General features: G+C 49.7%; 1 protein-coding gene and 1 long non-coding RNA gene across 2 annotated transcripts in view; both read left to right on the top strand.

Moving 5' to 3' along the window:
- dgkzb (diacylglycerol kinase, zeta b) overlaps positions 1-15,839 on the top strand; it is a 31,574-nt gene extending 15,735 nt beyond the window's left edge. The window contains exons 5-34 of the mRNA XM_076028695.1: positions 34-111; positions 187-243; positions 323-391; positions 463-534; positions 1,194-1,310; positions 1,407-1,481; positions 1,768-1,869; positions 2,044-2,126; positions 2,273-2,333; positions 2,475-2,588; positions 3,549-3,689; positions 3,770-3,848; positions 4,462-4,517; positions 4,766-4,828; positions 4,965-5,038; positions 5,543-5,654; positions 6,254-6,453; positions 6,643-6,743; positions 7,426-7,517; positions 7,635-7,704; positions 7,784-7,824; positions 8,265-8,467; positions 9,341-9,430; positions 10,407-10,475; positions 10,581-10,615; positions 11,290-11,333; positions 11,454-11,574; positions 12,298-12,334; positions 12,449-12,548; positions 14,960-15,839. Of these exons, the coding sequence (XP_075884810.1) occupies positions 34-111; positions 187-243; positions 323-391; positions 463-534; positions 1,194-1,310; positions 1,407-1,481; positions 1,768-1,869; positions 2,044-2,126; positions 2,273-2,333; positions 2,475-2,588; positions 3,549-3,689; positions 3,770-3,848; positions 4,462-4,517; positions 4,766-4,828; positions 4,965-5,038; positions 5,543-5,654; positions 6,254-6,453; positions 6,643-6,743; positions 7,426-7,517; positions 7,635-7,704; positions 7,784-7,824; positions 8,265-8,467; positions 9,341-9,430; positions 10,407-10,475; positions 10,581-10,615; positions 11,290-11,333; positions 11,454-11,574; positions 12,298-12,334; positions 12,449-12,548; positions 14,960-15,076 (2,673 nt within the window). The 3' untranslated portion in view covers positions 15,077-15,839. The remainder of the gene's footprint in view (positions 1-33; positions 112-186; positions 244-322; positions 392-462; positions 535-1,193; positions 1,311-1,406; positions 1,482-1,767; positions 1,870-2,043; positions 2,127-2,272; positions 2,334-2,474; positions 2,589-3,548; positions 3,690-3,769; positions 3,849-4,461; positions 4,518-4,765; positions 4,829-4,964; positions 5,039-5,542; positions 5,655-6,253; positions 6,454-6,642; positions 6,744-7,425; positions 7,518-7,634; positions 7,705-7,783; positions 7,825-8,264; positions 8,468-9,340; positions 9,431-10,406; positions 10,476-10,580; positions 10,616-11,289; positions 11,334-11,453; positions 11,575-12,297; positions 12,335-12,448; positions 12,549-14,959) is intronic.
- The window catches only part of LOC142889998 (uncharacterized), a 38,689-nt gene that overhangs the window by 16,141 nt on the left and 5,931 nt on the right, over positions 1-16,617 (top strand). The gene's annotated exons all lie outside the window — the stretch shown is intronic.

Below are 16,617 nucleotides of genomic sequence, written 5' to 3'. Positions count from 1 at the left end.
CGCCCAGAGTCCTAACAGCTTGTTCTGCTGCAGCAAAAGTCGGTGGCGAGGAGGAAGTGCGCCGGGTGCAAGATCTCCGTCCACACCATGTGCATGGAGCAGCTGGAGAAGGTCTGGAGAATCTGGAAGGTCTCAGCATGGGCAGATGATCTCGCAGTCCTCACCCTCTCATGTCTTTCTGCGCAGATCAACTTCAGGTGCAAGCCGTCCTTCAGGGAACCGGGTTCTCGATCCGTCCGAGAGGTCAGAGGGCAATTTTTCACAACGTTCAGGCCAGAAAAGGTCCCTCCTCTTGTGACCCTCTCTCTCTCTCCCTCCCCAGTGCAACGCGGTGCGACACCACTGGGTCCACCGGAGGCGCCAGACGGGGAAGTGTCGGCAGTGCGGGAAGGTGAGCGGCCGCTATAGGCCAATCGGGTGGCTGCGTCTGAACAGCTGACCACAGCGTCTTGTCGCCAACAGGGCTTCCAGCAGAAGTTCTCCTTCCACAGCAAGGAGATCGTTGCCATCAGCTGCTCATGGTGCAAACAGGCGGTGAGTTGCACATGCAGTGTGATGTTTTCAAAGTGGTAGCTTTTATTAATGGTGGCTGCAGTACCGCCATTGGCCTCTGGGTGAAACTGGGTCAGTTTTTCAGGCTTTATTTCTTTTTCCGCACCGGAGGTCTGCAGCGACCCGCCCGCCACTTGCTTCTGATTGGGCCAGGGGTCGGTCCCCTCGCACCCAGCAGACAGGTTGTTGAGATGCTACTGACCTCTGACACGACCTTGGCTGCTGCTCCGCTCCAGGGAAAAGGTCATGCGACTCTGTCTCCTTGCCACAGCTCATCTTCTTCTTTAGAAGATGAGCTGTCGCTGATGCAAAACGGTCTAAGATCCGCCCAATCAGAGCGCTGATTACAGTAATCACATGACCACAATAAACACAGACTGCTGGATTAATGGTGGGAACTGAAAGCTGAGCACTGTCAGCCAAGCTCACTCACTCACGGATGGGACTGACCTCTAGAGATGGTCACATGGTGGTGGGCGTGGCCAAGAGGCAGGTCAGCAGGTGAGGAAGACACCAGAGGTCACAGAGGTCACATCCCCGCAACTGCAGCCAGGACTTTACAAGTGATTTTCTGCTCCAGGGTGTCATGCAAACACCATCAACTCACAGTTTGTCTCTGTCTTTATGTGTGTGTGTGGCAGTATCACAACAAGGTGACCTGCTTCATGCTGCAGCAGATCGAGGAGTGCTGCTCGCTGGGAGCGCACGCCGCCGTCATCATCCCCCCGACATGGATCATCCGGGTCCGCAGATCACAGGTGCGCACTCACACACACACACGCAGACACACACACAGATGCAAACACACACACACACTAAGTCCCTGCTCCCGCTGTCTGTCTCTCCAACGGCAGACGTCTCTAAAGTCCAGCAAAAAGAAGAAGAGGACGTCACTGAAGTGCAACAAGTCGAGCAAGAAGGGAGCCGAGGTGAGGAACGAACACACACACACACAAACACACACACACACACAACGTAAATCTATTGTAGGGCCTCTTGAAGTCCAGTTCACTGTTTAATTCCACCTTTTGATTACTTAAATTTTTGCCACATTGGCGTGAAACACTCATGCAGAGTTTACGATGTGAAAGCTCCGCCAGTAGGGGTGGGCGTAACGCCGCCCCCTATGGTGGAGAGGTGCCGCTGCACCAACGGAGCAGCAGACGGGCGTTGACTCTGCAAGTGACAGAATGATGGGCGCCCTCTGTCCCTCAGGTCCAAGACGGCCGCTGGAAGCCCTTCCTGGTTAAGCCCCTCCCCTCGCAGCTCATGAAGCCGCTGCTGGTGTTCGTCAACCCAAAGAGCGGCGGGAACCAGGTGACCTCACGCACTGATATTTCCAGTGTGGAGAAACTTGGGAAATTTTTTTTTTTGACATTCTGAGATTTTTGTTTTCACGAGACAAACAGACCGACCTGTCCACTAGGTGGCTCTGTTCTGCATCCCCCAACCGCACCCCCACTCAACCTGCTGTGTTGATCCCACCCACAGGGAGCCAAGGTCCTCCAGACCTTCATGTGGTACCTGAACCCCCGGCAGGTGTTCGACCTGACCAAAGGAGGACCCAGGGAGGGGTAAGATTGGCCCACCTATTTCGCGGTGATCACATGACCAAACCGTCCCTGTCATTGGAGGTCACGACATAATCAATCATCCTGCCGGTTGGGGGCTCAGCCCCCCCCCCCCCTCACGATTGTTTGTGTTGTTTGTGGTTGTGCAGGTTGGAGTTGTACGCCAAAGTTCCCAACCTGAGGATCCTGGCGTGCGGCGGTGACGGGACGGTGAGTCTAGAGTTACTGGCCACATCCAGCAGGGGGCGGAGCACGTGGGACTGAGGTCTGTCTTCTAAAAATAACACTCTGTTTGTGTGTGTGTGTGTGTGTGTGTGTGTGTGTGTGTGTGTGTGTGTGTGCGCGCGCCAGGTGGGCTGGGTCCTGTCCGTGCTGGACGAGCTGAAGCTCCGGCCGCCGCCCCCAGTCGCCATCCTCCCTCTGGGCACTGGCAACGACCTGGCCAGGACCCTGAACTGGGGAGGGGTAAGAGACCCTCGCAGTGGGCGGAGCTTAACGCTTTGGCCAGTAGGAGGGGGGGCCGCAGGAGGGGAATGAGCTCTGAATTCACATTGTTACAAACTGGTTGCTATGTTCCTGTTGGTCTAAATTGCCTGTACATAAATACAGCTATGGCCATAAAGTTGTGGGCGTGGCTAAAGCTTAGTTGCCAACCATAGTCAGCCTAACAGCCACCGACCCTCCAATCACTGCTCACCTATGCTACCGCCTCCGGTTTCATAACGGACTGGGAGCTCCAGGTGGTGGCGCCGCTCAGCGTGAAACCGACCTCAAGGCTTCTGAAGAAACCAATGGGTGATGTCACCATGACTCCGCCCATCTCTATATACAGTCACGAGTCCACAGCCAATCAGCAGCAGAAAACAGCCTGCAGAGCCTTTGGCTAGTCAATCTTCTTATGAAGAAAGTTGTGATCAGACTTCTTCTTCTTCTTCTTCTTCTTCTTCTTCTTCTTCTTCGCTTCCTTTGCGGTTTTGACTGGGCAGCTGACTGCAGCCACTTCCTGCTCTGGTCTCAACAGGACAGGAAGCCACTACAGTTGCGTCACGTTCGAATCAGCGCCTTCGATCGGCGTTTGCGAAGATGCACGTGTGAGATTTCACATTTGAAACCTGCTGCTGCTGCTGCTCCTACAAAAATGTCTCAGCAAGATGCACCAGCAGCACAATTTACCGCTGCAGCCATCAGCGTTTGTTTTTTTTGTTTTTTTTCTTGCGACCATGCAAAAGGTTTTCAAGAGTCCAAACATTCAACTCTCTCCGCCACCAGATGTGGCCGTTGAGGGCTGTAATCTCACACCCAAAAAAACAACGATAGTTGGGAGGGAACATGTGGAGATGAGCTGATTGGCCGCCAGTCAGTGGACGCTGGTCGCTGGAGCCTTCACCACGTGACCATGTGACCATGTGGGACCTCCTGCTGCAGGGCTACACGGACGAACCCATTACCAAGATCCTCTCGCACGTGGAGGACGGCAACATCGTGCAGCTGGACCGCTGGAACCTGAACGTGGAGCCGAACCCGGAGGCCCGGCCGGAGGACATGGACGAGCACCAGACGGACAAGGTGGGTGGTGGCCTGGTGGTGGACGGAGGAGAACCCGACGTGGAAGGTTGACATGCTTGTTCTGCTGCTGTCGCCCTCAGCTGCCCATCGACGTCTTCAACAACTACTTCAGCCTGGGCTTCGACGCTCACGTCACCCTGGGCTTCCACGAGTCCAGAGGTGAGTCGCCTCACAACTCTTTCTCTTAGTTGCGCACCCATGTGGCTCAATTCAACAAAAAATGTGGCATATAAATTAAAGGTGATTGTCAACAAACTTCTGCTGGAGGAAACAAACAATATGGATGCAGCAGTTGATAACAACAACAGCACATCCCTCACAGCGCCACCTGCTGCTGCTGCTACCGCTGCTCATCTCCGATAGCCAATAATGAAATGTTGTCGCTGAAATATTCAATCGTAAATGAATGGAAGAACCTCGGAGACTAGACAACCTTCCCAAGCAGTCGTCGAGCCGAAACAATCAGGACTGGATGCTGCTCGGCGGGGTATTTTTAGAGCCTCCTCCCTTCCGTTCTGGTCTCCAGCCTGCCGCCCGCTGCTCGGCAACCCCATCAATAATAAAACTTCCCTCCCAGATCTGATTAGATTGATCTCCACACCGGGAGAGATGTGAGTCTCCTCCTTCTCCTCCTCCTCCTCTTCATCGAGTAACGACCTGAGGGACTATTAGAAATCTGAGCTGGGAGGGAAAAGCAACCTCCAAGTCCCAGAATTCAGTGGGGCGACCACGCCCCACCTGCGCTCACCTCTGTACCGTTTGTCTCCGACAGAGGCCAACCCCGAGAAGTTCAACAGCCGCTTCAGGAACAAGATGTTCTACGCTGGGGTTCGTGTCTCTCTCTGCTTTTCTCATTCGGTCTCTCCTCTAAAGGGTCGGGGGGGTGGGGTCGTGGCTTGTAAGAGTTACCGCAGCCAGCCACCAGGGGGATATCATGTTACGCTGATCAATCAAACTGACTAATCAAACGGTCATGATGTAGCAAAATCCAGATCTCAGCACAGGTAGAAAAATAAACTCGGGAGGAGGAAAAGTCGACTGATTAAAAGCTTATGGAAGTTTTTTGTACGTTTCAGACGGCGTTTTCCGATTTCCTCAGCGGGAGTTCCAAAGACCTCGCCAAGCACATCAAGGTGGTGGTGAGTACAGCCGCATGGAGGCAAACGTGAAACCTTCCTGAGGAGGAACGGCCCACGAAGTTTGCTAGAAAAAACCTCAGCCAGCTCCAGAGCTCTCTGTGACTTTTGACCCCTCCCTCCCTCCATTCCCTCCCAGTGCGATGGCACAGACCTGACGTCCAAGGTCCAGGATATGAAGCTCCAGTGTCTCGTCTTCCTCAACATCCCCAGGTACAGCAAGTTCACGCAGGCCGTCCACCTCAGTTTGTCTTCAACCTTCAGAGGCACAAAGACAAGAAAATATGGTTGAACTGCAGCGTCTTTAGATGGAACTATTTGAATGAAGAACCTTTCTCTGCAGGAGAGAAGGAAAAAAGCACTGCTGTACCAACTGAATTTGTTACATTATTATTACAATACTTAAGAACGAATCATGAAATAAGTTCCTATAAATAAGTGGATCAAATAATCAATAAAAAAAAATTGTTCATTGATGATTGATTGATTGATTGATTCTTCAATCAAAATATCCTCAGAAATATAAGCAGTTTCAAGTGAAAGTTTCAAATGAAAAATGTTGCAAGCTGGTGCATGATGGGACTTGTAGTTCAACTAATTGTCGGAGTTCAGGGAGGGTTTTGCTGGGAAAGAATGACGACCTGACTTGTGTGTGTCTGTGTGTGTGTGTGTGTGTGTGTGTGTGTGTGTGTGTGTGTGTGTGTCTGCCGTCTGCAGGTACTGTGCCGGCACGGTGCCGTGGGGTCACCCCGGTGAGCACCAGGACTTCGAGCCGCAGCGCCACGATGACGGCTGCATCGAGGTGATCGGCTTCACCCTGACCTCCCTGGTGAGCCGCCTAGCTCCGCCTCTTTCCCCCAGACAGGATGCTGATTGGTCCGGTTACACTCTGTGAGCGCAAGTTCAGATGCTGTCAAATGCTCCGTTTTGACCAACGGTGGGCAAACTTTTTGACTGGTGGGGCCACAATGGGTTCTAAAATGTGACGGAGGGGCCGGAGCAGCAGCAGATGGATGGAGGAGGGAAATTATCATGGGATATGTAGAAAACATGTGCTTTAATGTCAATTGAAAATGAACAAAAGCAAAGTTAGAACAAAATATGTGTCTTTGAAGCCCCACAGTATTCAGCTCTTTATTTGTTAAAACACTGAAAAATGGATGAAATACAACTATTTTATTACTTATTTACTACTATTATTTTGTATTCTTATTCTTATTTCTTGTAGTTCCGCTGGCCCAATTAAAAAGCTTAACATATGGCCCCCAGGCCACAATTTGCCCATGCCTGGTCTTAACAGTAACCACGAAGCTACTCCTAATCCATTTGTGTGTGTGTGTGTGTGTGTGTGTGTGTGTGTGTGTGTGTGTGTGTGTGTGTGTGTGTGTGTGTGTGTGTGTGTGTGTGTGTGTGTGTGTGTGTGTGCAGGCCACCCTGCAGGTGGGCGGCCACGGCGAGCGGCTCCACCAGTGCAAACAGGTGACCCTCACCACCTACAAGTCCATCCCCATGCAGGTGGACGGCGAGCCCTGCAAGCTGGCGCCGTCCGTCATCCGCATCAGCCTGCGGAGCCAAGCCAACATGGTGCAGAAGGCCAAGAGGAGGATCTCCATGCCGCACCTCAACGAGTAATAACGCACACACACACACACACGCACACACACACACACACACAGTGTGAAAATATCCTCAGTAAACCGTACTGAGGATCTCCAACAGGGAATGAATGAGGGCTTGACCTCTTTGTGTGTGTGTGTGTGTGTGTGTGTGTGTGTGTGTGTGTGTGTGTGTGTGTGTGTGTGTGTGTGTGTGTGCAGTCAGCAGCCGATCCCCGAGAAGCTGCAGATCCGAGTGAACCGGATCAGCATGGCGGCCTACGAGGCTCTGCACTATGACAAGGACCAGCTGAAGGAGGCCTGTGAGTCCTCTCACTCCCCCATCACTCCCCCATCACTCCCCCATCACTCCCCCAACACTACTCCAACACTCCCCCGCACTCACCGCCACCTGGCTTCACTTCCTGCCCTGTCCTCCGAGGGCTCGCTAACGTCGTCTTATTTGCAAATCCTTTTGGCCTCCAAAGATCCGAATGTCTTGGCTGAATGCACTGAACCAAATCACTTCCTGAATCAAGGTGTTCATTTCTCGGCTCAGTTCTACGGTTTAATTTGGCGACAGGATTTTTAAGAAAAATTACCGCCGGTATTCATTGACTCGTTTGCTTGTGAACGTACTGACGACGTCGGATGAATGCGAGTCTTCAAAAAATAAAACTTGCCATAAAAGTAAAGTACACGTAGTCGAAGAACAAGGCCAAATTGTCGGGGACTATGAAACAACTTGAAAATGAAAGTTCTGAAAGGGAACAACTGGGGGAAGTGAACGATTCGCTGAGCAATTCATTTGAATGGATCCTTCTATAGTGCTGATTGAAGTGATTCAGCGACTCAGTGTCTCCGTCTCACTCGCTCAACTCCGGATGAGACAGCCTGATGTGGCTTCATTACATGTAAATCTGCGGTGTGTGTGTGTGTGTGTGTGTGTGTGTGTCTGCGCACGCGTGCGTGTGTGTGTGTGTGTGTGTGTGTGTCTGCGTGCAGCGACACCGCTGGGTGTCATCACCGTCCCCGGGGACAGCGACCTGGAAACCTGCCGCCTGCTGATCGAGCGTCTGCACGACAACGTGGAGAAGGTGCGTCGCCGAGCAACAGCCAATCAGAGAGATTGAGAGGGCGGTGTGGGGGGGTAGAGGCGGGGTTATTATCAAGAACCAATAACCAGGCCGATGTCTCGCTCTGTCCCCTCCCAGGATGGCGGCGAGATGCAGGCCGAGTGCTTCTCCTCGCAGCGACTCTCCACCAAGTGGTGTTTCCTGGACTGTAAGTAGCCTGCAGTCCCGCCGGCGACCCTCAGGGCGGCGCCGTCGCACTCTCTGAACGCCTCGTCTTTCTCTTGCAGGCACGACGGCCGACCGCTTCTACAGGATCGACCGAGCTCAGGTGGGACGTGGGTCCAGCCGGGCGAAGAGCGAAAAATATAAACAGCAACAAAAATTATTAATAATTAATAGTATAAAAATCGCTATAAAACTGATAATAAATAATAAAAAAAAAATATATATATATATATGATGTTGACAATGAAAATGTGGTGATATTTTTATAAAAACCACAATGAAATAATTGACGTGACTTTTATTCAAATTCTGATAAACTAGTGAAGTATTTCTTTTTTATTCATAACTACAAGAATTAACAATTTATATAAATTATAAAAAAAAGTATAAAACTCATCTTTGATGAATTAACATTAACTGCAGCTGAAATTATGTCCCTTAATTTCCCTAAACATTGACAATAATTAAGTCTGGATGTGATTTGATTTCCTGGTTTCCTGACGATGGCTGACCTTTGACCCCTCCCCCTCCCCCTTTGCTCAGGAGCACCTGAACTACGTGTCGGAGATCTCCCAGGAGGAGCTCTACGTCCTGGACCCGGAGCTGGTGTCCCGGGAGACGGTGGGCACCTCGCCCGGCATGCCGGACCTGGTGGACTCGGAGGAGCACCAGGACCAGCAGAGACGCTTCGCCTTCCCCGGCTCGCCCTCCTCACCCTCCTCACCCTCCTCCTCCAACCCGCGCAGGTGAGGGACGGGAAGCGGACTCGCAGCTGCGACTCTGTCTTTAGAATCACTTCTTGTCACGTTAGGATCGAGATTTGTCTGTGGGAGCCGATCGCCCCCTGCTGGTGAATCCTGCAGCTGCAGTGCGCTCTCCAAGTCTCTCAATGCACTGCAGCAGTCAGAGTCAGAGATACCTTCAGAACAGAACAAAGACATCAAGGCTTATTACTACAGTTCTGCAGACTTTACACTGGCATACAGTCAGTTATAGAATAGACATTAAAGTTCTGCTAGTGGCCCAGAAGTCACTCCAGAATACATGAATGAAATGCTAATGGAATATAAACCCAGTAGGACTCTGAGATCTGTAGACTCAGGTCAGATAGTGGAGCCCAGAGTTCAAACTAAACATTGTGAAGCAGCATTTAGGCGTTATGCTGCACATGAATGGAATAAGTTGCCAACAGAAGTGAAGTCAGCCCCAAGTGCAAATGTGTTTATATACAGATTAGAGACTCTTCTTTTTTCTTATGCTTATGATTGAGTGCTTTTATTCATCTTGTTGTATTTTACTATCATCGTTTCATTTCTATTCTCCTTTAACACTGTCCATGATACTGCACTGCGCGTTTTAATTAAACCTCTGTGCATTTTAAGCTGTCTTTTTTCTCTCTCTCTGCACTTTGTCTTTGAATCCTCTGTGTTCTTTGTTTTGAAATGCTTTTAAAATGTTGAACTAATCATGTACAGCACATGGAGTTGCCTCGTGTATGAAACAGGCCATATAAATAAAGCTGCTTTGCCTTGCATTGCCGTAAAACAGACAACAACAAAAAAAAAACACCAATGATGACAACAACAATTAGAAGAACAGTGACGATGCCTGTGTTTCAGGGTGAGAGACTTTCAGAGGAAGAGGATCTCCAGCGACAGTTCAGTGACTGACGCTCTGTCCCAGAACTCCACCAAGTCCGCCCTCTGCAGGTAGACACACGCACACACAGAGTCTCAGAATGTTCATAATAACATCAACCACGTCATGTTTTGTTGGCGAATCCCAGTAGGTGGCACGAAAACAGCAGCACTACCCTGTCTATCCAGCAGGGGGAGCAAACAGACTTGCTGTGAAACTTTCAAACGTCCCACATCCTCCTGGTTTCCATCCTGGACTCCCAGCAGTGCAGCCCTGCATGCGTGTGTGGTCACTGACCTGGGAGGCATCGTGGTTCCCTTAGTGATGTAACAAGGGGCCGATTTCCAGAACTTTATTTTCTGGAGCAAAAAAAAAAAGAAGCAAAGAACAAGTGTTAATGGAGACTCAAGTTGATAGTTGCCGGGCAGGATTTTATGCCAGTCTGGGACCTTTAAAGTGCCGCCGCCATCGTAACTAAACACATGCGCTGCCATATTTGACTGATGAGCCAAACACCTGCAGTTTGGTTTCTGCATCTACATGTTTGATTTTGTACCTCTGCTATTGTATTGCTATGTGCATATATATATATATATATATATATATATATATATATATATATATATATATATATATATATATATATATATATATATATATATATACGTACATATATATATATATATATATATATATATATATATATATATATATATATATATATATATATATATATATGTACATACACATCCATATATATATACATATATATATATATTGTATTTGTGTGTATATGCATATGTATATACACATACGCATATATATGCATGTGTATGTATATATATATATATATATATGTGTGTGTATATATACATATACGTATACATACATATATATGTACACACATATGTATATATACTGTATGTACATGTGTGTGTGCGTCACCTGCCTGAGCTGTGGTCAGCTGGCTGACTGTGTGTGTGTGTGTCTCTGTTGTCGGCTGTGTGTGTGTGTGTGTCTCTGTTGTTGGCTGTGTGTGTCCTGAAGGAGAGGGGCAAAGATTATCAATGTGCATCGCTCCAACACCACCGCCGCTGATTTCAGACCCAACATTAGGTACATGTACAATCTCACCCTGCAAATATACGTGTGTGTGTGTGTGTGTTTTCACCGAGTTCGTGACCTCTCGCTCGGCCCCTCCCTCTCTCTCTCTCCCTGCAGTCCGTCCAGCGCTACCTCACACCAGCCTGAAAAAGGTAGGAACCACTCAGGAAGTCGCTGTAGTCTCAGCCAGGGTTTCGCTGGAACAGCCTGATCAGCTCGCACTACCCCCCACCCCCCTTCCACGAAAGCACTGCACCAAAGTTTTTTATACAGATAACGTTTATTTGAATCAAACTTACATATTGCATCACCTTCAGGGGACCGAGTCAAGCATAACTTAGTTTCCAGAGCATTTAAATCACGATTAAGACTTTAGTACAGATATGTCAAAAGTCTGTGGGCAAGTCTGGGGATCATGGAGCCGGGGGGGGGGACCACGACTCCCCCACCCCAACAAATAATAATTTAGGGGTTAAATGAAAAAAAAAAAAAATTCAAACAGTAAAAATAAAATGGTCAACTGATAATTTTGTACTTTGAAACTTTGAACAGTTTTGCCTGTTCAGAGACTTCTGTTTAAATGCAAATTAAATTTTTTAAGCAAGGATATTTGACGGCCAGTGCGATGCTCAACCCGAGGCTCGGGGTCCAGTCAGAGGTCACCAGTTGACTCTTCCTCTTTGTTACTGGTAGTTAGTAGTACGATTGATCTACTTCTGTTTTTTGTTGTTTGTTTTTTTCTTTTCCACCTCTGCGTCCTGCGTTTTTCACTTCTCTCTTCCTTGACCTCCTGTTGTTTTCTTGTTTGTTTGTTTTTTTTCTGCAGATGCAGGGTTGATAGACTGCATCAAGACTGGAGACCTGAACCGAGTGAGTGTGTCTCAGTCTCAGCCTCGCCTGGAAGCTCTCTGTCCCGTCAACCCGTTGAAAGCGTTCAAACGTCTCACTCGCTTTCCGTCTGCGTCCGTGTGTCTGTCTGTCCTCGTGCAGCTGATGGAGCTCCACCAGCAGGGGGCGGACTTCCTGCTGCAGGACACCGCCGGCTGCACGCTGCTGCATCATGCCGTGGAGGCCGGCGGCAAAGAGGTCCTCAAGTACCTCATCGACAATGGTGAGGGGGGGGGGGCGGGGACGGAAGGGCAAACTGTTCAGCTTCTGATTGGACGTCGGTCTGTGGTGACTTCTGCACCTGCACAGGACCAGCACCTGTTGACAGAAAAGACAAAAGCAACGTTTTCTTTTCTAAAGACCACACACACACACACACACACACTGCCTCCGACCGGGTCGACTGGTTCTTTCTCATCATTGTCACTAAAGCGTCATAACTGTGGAGCGCAACAACGGGTGCACGACAACAGGTGTACAACAGGTTGTGCGGCTGATTACATCTTGTCGGCATTGCGCTAGCAACCCGACAACACCTTATAAAAGAAAAAAAAAACATCTATTAAGTTTTGAACTTTTGCCGCTTTTAAAGTGTTGCGTCACGCGCGGCGACGACAACAACCTTCCCGAGTTTTGTCGTCACAAATCTCACAGTGTAGCGCTACACACCATGCATTAGCGAGGCTGGAGAGCGAGGTTTGAAGCGCCCCCTGCAGGTGTTCCTGCTCCTCGCCACCTGATTACGCTTCAGGCTATTATAACACCTGTGAATAATACCAATACGGGAACCTTCGGGGTTGTTTCTGGGGGAAAACAGACGCACACAGTCCAGTAGAGACTCGCACGGCGCCACCTGCTGGCTGCTCAACTTTCCGGCCCGGCTTCGGGACGTCGGTTTTCAAACGTCGGCTAACGGAACGTCTTTTTTTCTCTGTCTCCTCCCCAGTTCCAACGTCTCACCTGGACGTTACGGAGAAAGAGACGTGAGTCTGCATCTTAAACCTGAAACACCACCTGTGATCATTGTGACTTCCAGGCTCAGGTGTGTTTGAGCTCACGTGGATTCTGTTCTTTTTTCCTTTGTTTTTGTCTCGCAGAGGCGAGACGGCGCTGCACAAAGCCGCCGCCGCCTGCCAGAGGACCATCTGCCACTACCTGGTGGAGGCCGGTGCGTCGCTCATGAGGACTGACCTGCAGGTAACCAGCGCTAACCGCTAACACGCTGTGGTGGAGCCACTTCCTGTGAGGCTAGTGCCTAGTTCCTGCTTCCTGCCTGAGGAGGAGGAACTAAAAAAGAAACTACGAAAAAAAAAGCTCCGGTCCAAAAATCCTTCTCACCGCAGTTCGGTCTGTCTAACACAGGCACGGGCAAACTATGGCCCGGGGGCCATATGTGGCCTGATTATCTTTTTGATCCAGCCTGCCGAACTGGAAGAAATTATGGTTATAGTCAGTATGAAAAAAAAATAGCTGTAGTTCATCCAATTTTTCAGTATTTTAAGAGTCATTTCAATAAAGAGCAAAATAACGTGGGGCTTCAAAGATACATATTTGGTCGTTATTGGGGAGAGTGACGGTGGTAATTCGCAATCAACTGCTGGAACTCTTCATCCACACAGACACTCAGTTCGTACAACTTGAATATCTTTACTGAAGCAGCGAAACTCCAACATGCACACGTCCAGGAGCACAGCAGCGGATCAGCACAAGCGGGAGAGCGAACCGCAGCACAGCCGCAAGGGTTGAGGACCCCTTAGCTGCCCGATGAGGTGCCCGATGAGAAAGGAAACACAAAAAAACACAACCCTTTTGCTCATTTTCAAGTAACATTAAAGCACATGTTTTCTACATATCCCATAATATATTTTTCCTCCTATGAGGTAGAGCATCAAAACACTCCATCCATCTCCTCCTGTTCCGGCCCCTCTGTCACATTGTGACCCATTGTGGCCCACCAGTTTGCCCACCCCTGGTCTGATCCCACCTAGACTTCATTTCCTCAGTAGAAGAAGAGTAAAGAAGAAGTCGTAGGCGTTTCTCTTGAAACTCCGCCCACAGTTCAGTTAAACTCCGCCCACACCGCGGCCCCCGAAAGGACGGGAAGAGGAAGCTGCCGCTGCTTTCGCCGCCGGCTGTGTGGCCAGTTGTGTCCCAGCCGGACGACGCTTCCCTCTGCACGGCTGGCGGGCCGGCTGCTATCAGACTCCGCCCACCGACGGCGCTCGCAGTCTGGGAAGGCTAGCGGGACTGACGTGTGAAATGAATTCCGGAAGCGGGCTGTGTGCCGCTGCGCTGCGGGTTTTGTCGCTCGGCAAGAGTTGTGTTCCGGTTGGAAGTGCGGCGTGCAGTTCATGAAAACGCCGAGGACACTCGGCGGGTCCCGCGGGATGTTTTGTGCGTCTTTCTCAGGCCGAGTGTCGGCCACCAGCCCGGCCCCGCCCACCGCACTTTAAATGGATCTCCAGCTCTGTTTGACCCACTTGTATAAAGTGATTAATGTTGTGTGTCAGTGAGAAACGAAGCCCCGCAGGATCCCCGGCCTTCGCTGCGGCGCACACAAAGGCCGCGGCTCAGCGTCTCCATGGTGAAGCCACTGGTAACAGGAAGAAGGCCGTAATCTCAGCAGACCCCCCTCCCCCACCCCACTCACTCCTCCACAGCCAATGAAAAGGGCCCGTGTGTTAGTTAGTGTGTAAATTGTTGGTCGGAAGCCGAGATTCGGCGAGCGTGGAGCCGAGAGAGAGCGAGAGAGACGGTGGGAGACCTGAGAAGCAATCAAAGATCCTCTCCGAGGGGGGCAGAGCTTCACTCTGAGGCCCATCTTCCAGGCTGGAAGTCGGGACAAACTTTTAGTCTTGTGGTCAACGAGCCACCAGGAGCTCCAGGCGGCTTCGTGTTTTGTTTTTCTTTTTAGTCAGTCGGGACCAATGTGACCGGACCAATCAGCATCCGGGAGGCGGAGTTTGGTCCGTCTGACCTCACCTGGACATTTCCTCAGTAGAAGATGAGTGAAGAAGAAGCAGGCGTTTGTCTTTAAGCCCCGCCCACAGTTTATGCCCCCCAACATGTTGGTATGAAGCATGGATTATTAGAAGAACTGGATACCAGACTTTCAACTTGGCAGCTCTGCAATTTATTTAAGTAGTTCCCAGTGGTCACTCGAGGTACTGCAGTCAAAAAACCCCACATGGCCAAAAAAGCATTTTTCCTCTTCGACCGCAATACAAAAATAAACTGCAAAAGGATGACAGGATGACCTTTGACCTAGAACACGGTTCATAACAAATCATTCAATTGTAGATTTTTAAGTCCTGGACTTTTAATTTTTATGAAAATGTATTAAAAGGCCAGTAAAGAGTTTTAGATTCTCAGTGTGTCTCAGCTTGTTCTGATTGGCTGATGCGTCCTGATGTGTCATGTGACTTACAGAGGCATGATGGAAGTGACACTCCTGCTACATGCTCATACATATTTTCTTACTCCCCTTTCACTAAATCAGCTGTGTGTGTGTGTGTGTGTGTGTGTGTGTGTGTGTGTGTGTGTGTGTGTGTGTGTGTGTGTGTGTGTGTGTGTGTGTGTGTGTGTGTGTGTGTGTGTCGGTGCTCCAGGGCGAGACTCCGAAGCAGCGAGCGGAGAAGGCCCAGGACCAGGAGCTGGCCGACTACTTGGAGAACCGGCAGCACTACCAGATGATCCAGAGGGAGGACCAGGAGACGGCGGTGTGAGATGCAGCGCCCCCCGAAGGTACCGAGGGTCACGACCCTCCACGGCGGCAGCTAGGTGGCGCCAGAGATCCTGCCAACCACGACTCACAGGAAAAGAAATCAACCAACAAACAAACAAACTAAAACTCAAACAGCTTCGTCTTCGTCTGCGGACGCTGCAGACGATTCACGCTGGACTTCCACACCTGTGTGTGTGTCTGTGTGTGTGTGTTTTGTTTTTTTTCTTCAACGTGGCTGTCGTTGTATAGACATTAGCCGTTAGCCGCCGCCGCTAGCACCGCTACCGTGCTACAATACTGTACAGAAAACCAAAGCGCAGCTGCTTCCCAGCGAACAGTGACTGTATTCATCCGCAGCTGAAGGAGCCGCAGCGCCGCTTGCAGCTGGGGGGGGCAGCAGCAGCAGCAGCAGCAGCCGCAGCCGCAGCCGCAGCCTCTTCATCCTCGGCAGTGTTCATATTTAAACTAGTTCAAGTCTGAATGAATTAAAGGAGCTATTTATGATTTATGTGCAGTAGGAGAAAAAAAAAGCACCTCGTCTGGGCTCAGTGGCAGCGGTCCGGTCCGGTCCGGTCCGGTCCGGCTGCTTCACCGCACATGTTTTTAGAAGATTTCACTCTTTACCGTTCTTTTTTCGTTGTTGCTGTCTGTTACACATGTTTCGAATTTGCATCCGGCTGCCGACTTGACGGTCACCGTCATAATGGACCCCATAATGTTTGTTTTAATCCTGAGCGACCTGCAAATAAAGCATGTCAGACACATTCCTCACTTCTCCGTCACTTCCTGTCCGAGCTTCTCTCCTTTTAAATAAAGGGGTGGAGTTGAGAACAAAAACGGGAAAGTCAAGTTAACCTGGAACTAACAGGCAGAGTTGTTATTACACACTTAGTGACCTGAGAATAGCTATAATAATGATGATGATGATGATGATGATGATGACAATAATTACAATGATAATCTCTTGTTCAGTTGCACATTTTAAGAAACAGCGTATCACAAAGTGCTTCAACGCCAAATTACCGAGGATAATAAAATGTTCCACATACAGTAAATAGTGTAATGTAATAATTACATGAACTAAGAATATCACTTCTTCCTGGGGTGTGCTGGATCCTCCCCCAGCTGTCATAGGGCGAAGGCAGGGTGGCACCCTGGACAAGTGCTCAGTTAATTGTAGGGTCACACAGAGACAAACAACCATTCACACTCACATGCACACCTACGGACAATTTAGGGTGTCCAATTCACCTCGCATGCATGTTTTTAGACTGTTGGAGAGAACCCACGCAGACACAGGGAGAACATGCAAACTCCACACAGACACAAACATTTACATTTTAGAATAAAAGAGTTTAAATATTCATTGGACTTAACACCAGGAACAAAAGCAACGTTAAACCGCTGCCACTTCCCAGTTCTGCGGCTGCAGAAGAGGAACCTTCTGTTTCTGTCATGTCGTTTGTCCCGAAACTTCAGCGTTCCAAAGGTTCCTCCCGCTGGGCTGCAAGTCCCTGCTGCAGGAGCCAACAAAGACCTGCT

Source organism: Nelusetta ayraudi, unplaced genomic scaffold, assembly GCF_046127955.1.
Source record: "Nelusetta ayraudi isolate G7.1 ecotype Tasmania unplaced genomic scaffold, CSIRO-AGI_Nayr_v1 ptg000026l, whole genome shotgun sequence".
Classification (NCBI taxonomy): Eukaryota; Metazoa; Chordata; class Actinopteri; order Tetraodontiformes; family Monacanthidae; genus Nelusetta; species Nelusetta ayraudi.
The sequence above is the reverse complement of the archived record's forward strand: the minus strand, read 5'-3'. Positions and strand labels throughout refer to the sequence as shown.